The sequence below is a fragment of the Vicia villosa genome, linkage group LG6, assembly GCF_029867415.1.
Source record: "Vicia villosa cultivar HV-30 ecotype Madison, WI linkage group LG6, Vvil1.0, whole genome shotgun sequence".
Taxonomy (NCBI): Eukaryota; Viridiplantae; Streptophyta; class Magnoliopsida; order Fabales; family Fabaceae; genus Vicia; species Vicia villosa.
This window is the reverse complement of record NC_081185.1, coordinates 147,150,719-147,159,809: the sequence shown is the minus strand read 5'-3', so window position 1 is coordinate 147,159,809 and position 9,091 is coordinate 147,150,719. Positions and strand designations below refer to the sequence as shown.

General features: G+C 33.2%; 1 protein-coding gene across 1 annotated transcript; it reads left to right on the top strand.

Annotated features, from left to right (window-relative positions):
- Positions 1 to 2,561: 2,561 nt before the first annotated feature.
- LOC131610390 (transcription factor bHLH48-like) lies at positions 2,562 to 7,110 on the top strand. The gene is made up of 7 exons (XM_058882334.1): positions 2,562 to 3,065; positions 3,171 to 3,299; positions 3,394 to 3,459; positions 4,794 to 4,862; positions 5,461 to 5,532; positions 6,169 to 6,379; positions 6,687 to 7,110. The coding sequence occupies exons 1-7, from the start codon at positions 2,562 to 2,564 to the stop codon at positions 6,722 to 6,724; spliced, it is 1,089 nt and encodes a 362-aa protein (XP_058738317.1). The 3' UTR covers positions 6,725 to 7,110.
- Positions 7,111 to 9,091: the final 1,981 nt, after the last annotated feature.

The following is a 9,091-nucleotide window of genomic DNA, read 5'->3' as shown; positions in this document are numbered from 1 at the left end:
ATTTAGGGTGCTTAAAATTTTAAAAATAAACGAGGTCCAACATAAGTAGATTTAAAATTTAAGTAGAACCTCAAGGCCCCAACTTTTTCAAAAAAATCTTTTATTTTACTTTTTTTAAAATGTTATTTATAAAAAAACATATTTTTTACAGAATTTTTTTTCTTACGTTCTAAGAAATAAAATTAATTGACAAATTAAAATTAAAAATAATAAATTTTAATTAAAAAAATCTTTTTTCCTAAAAATAAAATTGATTTTTTTAATAATTGAAAAAATGTTCTTTTATTTTTTACTAAAATTGATTTTTTTTTTTGTATTTTTGAAAAAAAAAAGATTTTTTTTATTTTTAGGAGAAAAAATAGAATTTATTTTATTTATTGAAAACAGTTATTTTTTAAAAATAAAAAATATTTTTTATTGTATGTTTTAAAATACATAATCAAAATATTACAATATTTTGTTCCAAAGAAGTTAAATTTTGAGCCCCTTACTCAGACTTTCTAAAAATTAAAAATATGAGGTGGCTTAAAAATACGAGGCCAACAAATATTCATTTAATAGAGACAAAAAAATGGACCAAATAGGAGGTCTAATTATTGGGGCTTTGTCATATTTATTCCTTACAGTGGCTTCACTATTCTTTTGGCTTGCAATAAACACCTGCATGAATCTAATCAATTGTTTCAAATAAAATCTTCTTGACCTGCGCAAATAAGTGAGATATATCCTCATGGAATCTCACTTAAATCAAATCAAATCAGCCAAAAAAATAATAGGAGTTCAGTTCCTACTGTGACAGTTGTTCGGATGTCACCACTTCGTGTCCAACATCTGGTAGTGATACATGTTTTAGCAAATTTTTTGTCAATCCTAAAACCCAAGGAACTTACATGTCTAAATAGGCGTTTTATCACTTTTCATTGATAAATCAAAGCTCTTTCTATTGATTACTTATAAATTAAGTTAATAAGTGTATGGGTATTTTTGGCACTTATCAGGTTTGCAAGGGGTTAGACGACGATCAAATGAGCGACATTCAATATTTTTAGGTCTACTACCCAGATGCAAGATGAAGCGTTGTTTATGCTATCATTACTAGGTATCTCTATAATGTTTGTAGGTTCTTCTCATATGTTGGCCATTGTTAAAAGAAATAATAGGAAGTGACGGCAGTAAACAATAGGGACAAAAATGGTACCTGGAGATGAGAAGAAAGCTACGATGAAAGGTCACTTTAAAGAGCGGATGTTTAAGGAAGTTACAAAACCCAAAAGGAGAAACAAGTAGACAAAGGAACACACAACCAAAACTCAAGAAGAAATAATCAAAGTTGGAAAGAGAAAACGATTGGTAGAGTTTGCAGAAAGAGAGGAAATGTAGTTTGAAAAGAGGAGCAACCCTTATATAATAGAGTTAGGTAAAGAAATGGATGATCCAAAATCAAGGATGATATGCATACAAAAATCAACGATCTGATTTAACTTGAGATCATAATGGTACTCGAGTGTATTTGAGCTTGATAAAAAGGAACGCCTCACCCTAAGGAAGGGACTCCGAACCATGTGTAAGAACAATCATGCGAAGAAGTTTAAATGAGAAAACTGACATTTAATGCACTCAAATCTCAAGGTCACTCACTCCGGCTCCATAAATCTTTTCCACTTCTACAAGCAGGGAACCTACCACAAAGACATAAGTCTAAGGCAATGACAACTCGTTGTTTTGAAAAAACTTTCATTGTTACGCTCTAGTGACAAGCCTGAGGAGATATTGTTGCAAATTGACTGTATGACCATTAACAAATAGGTCCAATTGTCTGTCCAAAGGCGTACCCATGAAGAAGTCAAGAGTTCATTGCACCCACAATTATTAAACTCATTCTCGATTCACACCATAAATAACTACTCCTCGTTAGATATTAGATATTATCAAATGTCATGTGTTCCACGTTAGAAAACATGAAGTAATTCTAATTGTCTCCCATATATAATATATTCACAACAAATATACAGATATATTTTAACTATAATTTAAGGGTTAGAATATTAATTTTGCAGATCCTTTCTACACTCCTCCGCGTAGGAGAACATATACCAATCCATCCTTTCTTATTATTCCCTACACAAAACATATATTTATTTAAATACAATTTGAGGATCAATTTGGTCATTTCTTCAATGATTTCATATGAAAGAGTAAAATTAAAATGTTAGTAAAAAAAACTGATATAGGCATATCAGAGTGGACCCCGGTTTAAGTAGTGGTCCCTTCCTGTCTCACAAGGAAACTGTATTGAACCGTACTCGTATAACCCAACACAGTAGTAGAGTAACCGTATACGTAGTAACGTTGCTTTCGCAGTACTTCAAATGGCTGAGAAGCAATCGCAGATACAGAATCACAGAACAAGATAGAAACAAACAGAGAGAAAGAGAAACAGATTGACCGCCATTAAACCACTCTCACTACTCTTTCTACCATCAACTTTGTTCAAAACTCGTCAAATTGAACATAATTTAACTTCAATTGAATCGTCCATTTCATTTAATTTTTTTTCTTCAATGGAACAAACTACATTAGGATTGAATGGATCCATTCACCTCGATTCCGTTCAATTTAACGATGAAATTCACGGAATTATGGTTCCGGCGCCGGCACCGGAAAACGCAAGCTCATTCACCGCTCTACTGGAGCTTCCGCCGACGCAGGCCGTAGAGCTTCTTCACTTACCGGATTGCGACGGAACTGACTCCCGGAGTCTGCCTTGCTGCCACGTCAGCGTGAATCAGAAACCCTATCTTCCGAGCTCCTCCGACGGTAATTTGACCTTCCCTGTCAACGCTGCTTTGATTGAACGTGCCGCGAAATTCTCCGTGTTCGCCAGAGATATTTCTACCGGAGAGACGCGGTTGTTTCCGGCAGTTTCTGGACCGAATTTGGAAAGTGTGAAGAATGAACCACAAGAGACCGATTCAAACCCTTGCTCGACGCAAGAGTGCGTTTCTGATCCAGCTGTTGAAAACAAGAATCAGAGAACCGCCAAGAGAAAGGAGCGAGAGAAGAAGGTAACTAACTACTAACAGTAACAGTATCCCCAATTTCAACATAACTGAAAAATTAGGGTTTCTGTTTTTCAGTAGAATAATTATCAACGATTTTGTGAAATTAAGGGTAAAGCATGCTCGAAGAAGAGCAAGAGCATCGCCGATGATACCTCCGGTGACGGTGAGAAGCTTCCTTACGTCCATGTTCGCGTTCGACGAGGTCAAGCCACAGATAGCCATAGCTTGGCAGAGCGAGTAACCTTCTCAATTATCACTAATCACCAATTAGTTTGTTTAATTTGGATAACTGATGTATAAATAAAGTGTTTTAATTGCTTTTGTGGTTTAGGCTAGGAGAGAGAAGATTAATGCACGCATGAAGCTTTTACAAGAGCTGGTCCCAGGCTGCGACAAGGTCATTTTTTCTCTTGTGGTCGTTATTCTTAGATTACTACAATAATTAATTGTGCTTTATTCATTTTTTTTAGATTAATCTATCATTTTCTGTCGAAATTGTCCCCTAAAGTGCAATTATAGATTTCGCTTTTTCATTGGACCATTTTAAACCTCTGCTAACAGTGGTTGCTTTCACGTCAAGTGAAGTGCCCAATGGCAGCAGGTTCCAAACTTGGCATATGTGTAATTTCACCTTCTCTTTGGTTTTACTTTTTGGGGATTTCGTTCTGGTTACAAATCTTTTTCGAAGAAGGTTAGTTTTGTCCAAACGTTCAACCTTTTTGCTCGTTCTGACATTGACCTTCTCTATACAGTTTCATTGGATGCTCAAAACAATTTTTTAATATAAATTGTATCTTGGGCTTTTTTTAGCAAATTGGGTCACTTCAGGAAATACGTTCTCTGGAATAGTTCTTATTCTTTTTTTCAAGGGAATAGTTTTGATTCTGCTATTCAATTTTTGGGTCTTTCTTATTACGCTATGAATGAATGGATCTTATACCATCTTTTCTTTGACATACAACCTACAATACTGTACATGATTGAACATCAAAGTGCTAGTATCAAACCTCGTACAAGACATATTTTCCCCCCAGAATTTTAAAGTTCGACCTTTGACTTAATCAAATCATTGACATTTTATAATGAATCACATGGAATTTGCTATCCCAAGTGTAAAATGGAGACTGTCCATTTGTGTTGCACTTGCGTAGTTAGGATTGGTCTTTTTTTGAATGAAGACAACCTTGTTATGCTCCTTAATCCTTATATATTTGTGTGTTATTGATAAAGAATACTAACAGAAATACTGGTGTTTTTTTAAGAAGGTACAAACAAGTGATTACTGTATTTCTTAAAATGTATGCTAACCTAATACGCAATTAGTGAACTAAACTTGCATATATAAGCTTTCAATTGTTGAGAATGGTATTTGAGCTGCCAACAGCTAAACAGTTATCAAAGCAAACAAACAGAAAAGGAAAAAAAATTATTTATCTCAAGCTGGGGTGGGCTATTGTTGGTTGAAAGAAGGAAGGATCAAAGAATTTTGAGGGAGGAGGGGATGTGCATGTTGGCTTTGTGACAATACTTTTTACAGTGACTTATCTAGGAGTACCATGCGGTTAACTTCACTATCTGACATCTAATCTTTAAGCCTTTTTTTGTTGCAAAATGTTAATCATTAATCAGCTTTTAGACTTTTAGTTAAAGTAAGTTGTTTAATGAACATACAAAATAGCTAAGATCTGTCTAATATAGCTGATGCCTGATATGACATGTTTTTTACTACAGATATCTGGAACGGCATTGGTTCTTGATGAAATCATCAACCATGTGCAAACTCTACAACGTCAAGTGGAGGTTGGACTTTTCACACTGCAAACATTTTACATGAACTTATTTGTACAATCATCAGGCTATAAGTGTTTATTATTTTCCATTTGTTTCTTAATTAATCATGGATTATGAATAGAACTTTTGAAAGAAAAGGTTGGGCTTGCATCCCAAATTCTTTAGGTGTTCAAAATTGATATTCAGTAAGCACTGTACATCAAACATTAAGCTGTCATGGAACACACATAGCATTGCTTACCCATAAGAAAGCAGTGAGCATTATACATCAAACGTTAAGCTGTCTTGGTCCCATGATTTTGGACTATTTGACTTAAAACCTACTCTGAAATATCCTTTTCTCAGTGGGTCTACCTACTATCCTTCTGTCATATTGTGGACTTTGCATATGGTTATTGTTTTATAGTGTATATGCTCAAAAGTTATAACATTCTTGTAATATTTTGTAAAAATAGCCATGCTGAGAAATGAACGGTGAGTCTAATATGTGAAATTATCTCACGATTTACAAGACCAAGGACATTTATATTGGGAAACAAAACAGTTACCTTTGAGTTAACTTTCATCAGAGTGATTTTATTCTCATTGATTTATGCACTGATTGCAGATCTTATCAATGAAACTGGCAGCAGTTAACCCAAGAATTGATTTCAACTTAGACAGGTTATTGGCTACTGATGTAAGTCTTATAAATTAATCCAACTGAATTTAACTTTTGTTATAAAAAAAAATAACTTATCTATTTCTTTCCCGGGCTGGTGGAGCAATCAGAATAAGGGAAAATATATGACAGCTCCGTATAAAACACTTTCTATTCTTTGTCAATTGGTTTCATTAACACTTTACATAGACTGTACTTGTTTTTGCCTAATGTGTCTTTGTTCAATAAATAACTGAAATGGTACATGAGGGGACACTGAAAGATGCTTGGAGCCATTTACTGTGATTTATGTCATTCTGTTAGAGGTCTTGCCAAAACAAAACAAAACAACTAAAAAGCACTATGAATAATGAATATTACAAAAAGTAGCAATGTGAGTGTTGTCGGTAGGGCCAGTGCTTAGGTTTGCACTTGATTGCCTAAATCTATGCAGTTCATTAATTATGAATCCTCTGACACATTGTAGTTGAATCAAAGTCAGGAATTGCTGGCTTGGTTTATGGATTTAAAAATGAGTGTTTGAATGTCTTCAACTAGGTTAGGAGTTGGGGGATGGGGTATGATTTTGATGAAGTACGGTGATTAATATTGCAACCTCAGCCTTTTCAGTTAATGGTTGAGAACCAGTGATGAAATCTCGTTGATAATTTACAGGGGCCATCTTTAATGGACAGCATGTTACCTAGCATGGCTACGCCTCTTGTGTGGCCAGAAATCCCACTCAACAGTAACAGACAACATTATCAACAGCAGTGGCAAGTTGATGATGCATTCCATCAACCACTTTGGGGAAGGGAAGAAGACAACCATAATTTCATGACTCAGGAAAACTCACTTTTGAGTTATGACTCCTCTGCAAACTCAGGTAGATCTGAATTTAGCTTCTATTTTGCATGTTTATTCTCAAAAGATATGTTTAATATAATTTGACTTTATGGTATGATGCTTCCATAAAGGGATCTTTCAAGGATCCTAATAGTTAATATATGCCTATGGACCATTCCAGTTGCTTTATTAAAGTTTAAAATTATTGGAAAGGAGATAATTCAAACAAGAAATATTCCTTCAAAAAATAAAAACATGAAATACAAGAATACAGAGATGTTTTTGACTTTTTTTTTCCGACAAGAATGATTTGAAACTATTTAAGTTCAATTAATATTATCTTACAGCATCTCTACACTCAAATCAATTGAAGATGGAGCTCTGAAAGCTTACAGAAGTTGTCGTACCAGTAGCTATTAGCCTAGAGTGTATATATCAAATATATTATTTGCAGTTAGCAATGATTTGAGGAGTCTCAACATTCAGCAGGTTTTCGATGTCTTCTATTTGTAAGAGTCATTTGGAAACCTGGTTTTTCTTCGTCCAGAAAAGAAGAAGAATTGGTAAGCTATTCTTATATAGTACTATTACCATTATGTATACTAACTATAGGATTCATTCAATCTATAAGGTGATTGAATCAAGATTGTAATATCATAGAATAGACTATGACTGAATATCACGGGAGTGAGCTGTACTGTTTGTTGAATTTTAATTTGATGATTGACTCGTAATTAGAGTTTGCCTGAACAAACTGCTTTAATTTTTTAATTACTTCCAGTATTTCTTTGTTTGTTTTCTTTTCACATTGTCATCACAAAGCATAAAGGTTAAATAGAAGAAGCTAATGAAACATTGAAGGTGCAATCGAATTACACTTTGAGACAGACATCAGTGAATAGCACTTGGGGTAATGAACTTAAAAAAGACATACAAAACTCCAAGGTTGTGTATGCAATGCAATTGAAAAGATAAAATGTAATATTACCAATTTCATACATAATACTCTATTACAAAAAATGAGAGTATTGTCTCCCATTCATTGGTTTTGGCAAAATTTCTAACTTGAAAAAGAACTAAAACGCCCTATTCGCTGCATCTGTTGATTCACAAGACAATTAGGAAGCCCTCAAGAACTGCAAATGAAAACTAAAACAGCCAAGAAAATGTGTGTAAAACAGAAAATATATGAAACAGAAACGTGCAAGCAGTTAGACCAGCAGAAGATGCACAACTATACATAAGTGCAGTTTTATGCATTGATTAGAATTGCATAACCAGAAATGCAGAACAGTGATGAAATTATGCAGAATTTGTGCAAAAATAGAAATATAAATGCACAAATAGAGAACCCTTTGGTTTTTGGCCCCTTTCAGTGTTCAAGATGAACAATCAACATGGAATTCAAGCTTTCTTTTCTTTATTTTTCTCTCAAACTGTTGATCCCTCACTCTAAGTATTATGATTTTTTTTTAATTCTCGCTTTTGTCTTATCAATGGTGTTTCCCCAATATTTCCCTTTTGCTCTCAGATTTCTCATTTTCTGTGTTTCTCAATCTGCTACTCACCTCTTTCAATAGCGTTACCACCTCTTTCAGTAACGTTACTGTCGTACCGTAGCAATTCTTCACATGAATCTCATTTCTTACCACTTCTCATTATTCACATTTTTATACTAATAACCACTCTCTCCTGGACCTTAGACACGGTAGCTGCTCTCTCCAATTACCGGAATTACTCGTCATAAAAAATATCAAAGTCTAAGTGACCCTTAAATCTTGATCTAGACAAATTTCAAACGTCCTAGAGTAACTCCTTCGACAAGTTAATTTCATTCCTACTATGCAATAGATCTTAAAATATATGATTTTGACGTCCATAAAGACATTAAAATTTATATTTTGTTCTTTGATGATGATTAAAGACGACCGAGAGTCGACCGAAATTCAATTTATCAGTTTTTAATTCCTACTTTCTTAAGACTCTTTCTTGATAAATATTTAGTAGAAAAACTATAATGAAAGAAATAGAAACATTTGAACAATTATTCTTTGACTTCTATGATTCATCACTATTTGTAAAATAAAAACTATAATTGAAACTTGTAATTTTATGATTTAATTTTTGGATCTTTGGATTTAAATTATTGAAATAAGAAGCTTCTGTAATTTTAGGATCTAATTCAATTTTAGGGATTTTAAGTTTCTGAAACTGAATATTATTTGGTTGTAATCAAATTGTATATTGCTATAAAATGCAAATTTTTTTCTTCATTGTCTCTGCAACTATGCATTCTTATGTTAGGATTATGTCGGAATTTTCTTTTATAGTCTTGTGTAAATTTTTAAAATATTTTGACTAGAGGATAATGCTTAAAGTTTTAATGCCACTCAGGGACGGCTCGAAATTGTGTTTCGAAAAACTTAAAACGATTTTAATTTTTAAATTAATTATTTATAAAATACACATCCTAAATCTAAATAAATAATTGTTATTATTATTAATTTTTAGTAAAAGATATTATTAAATTGATTAAAAAATGATTTAATTTTTTGTTTTTTTTTTTAAATACACTGTATATTAAAAAAATGAGCCCAGACACTAGCCATGTGTGGCCTACTTAATTTGATATCTATGGTTGCTGGTCTACAATATATATTTCTTAAAACAAAGTTAGCAAAAGCCCCCAAAGATGTCTACTTGAAGTTGTGAAACTCCAATTTGTCGACTTGAAGCTTGATCTTGAAATTCC

Excerpts from the sequence above, each read along its gene's own strand:
- LOC131610390 (XM_058882334.1), top strand. The coding sequence starts at position 2,562 with ATGGAACAAACTACATTAGGATTGAATGGATCCATTCACCTCGATTCC. Across the intron at positions 3,300-3,393 it reads GCCATAGCTTGGCAGAGCGA|GCTAGGAGAGAGAAGATTAA; the intron begins GTAACCTTCTCA and ends TTTGTGGTTTAG. Across the intron at positions 5,533-6,168 it reads ACAGGTTATTGGCTACTGAT|GGGCCATCTTTAATGGACAG; the intron begins GTAAGTCTTATA and ends GATAATTTACAG.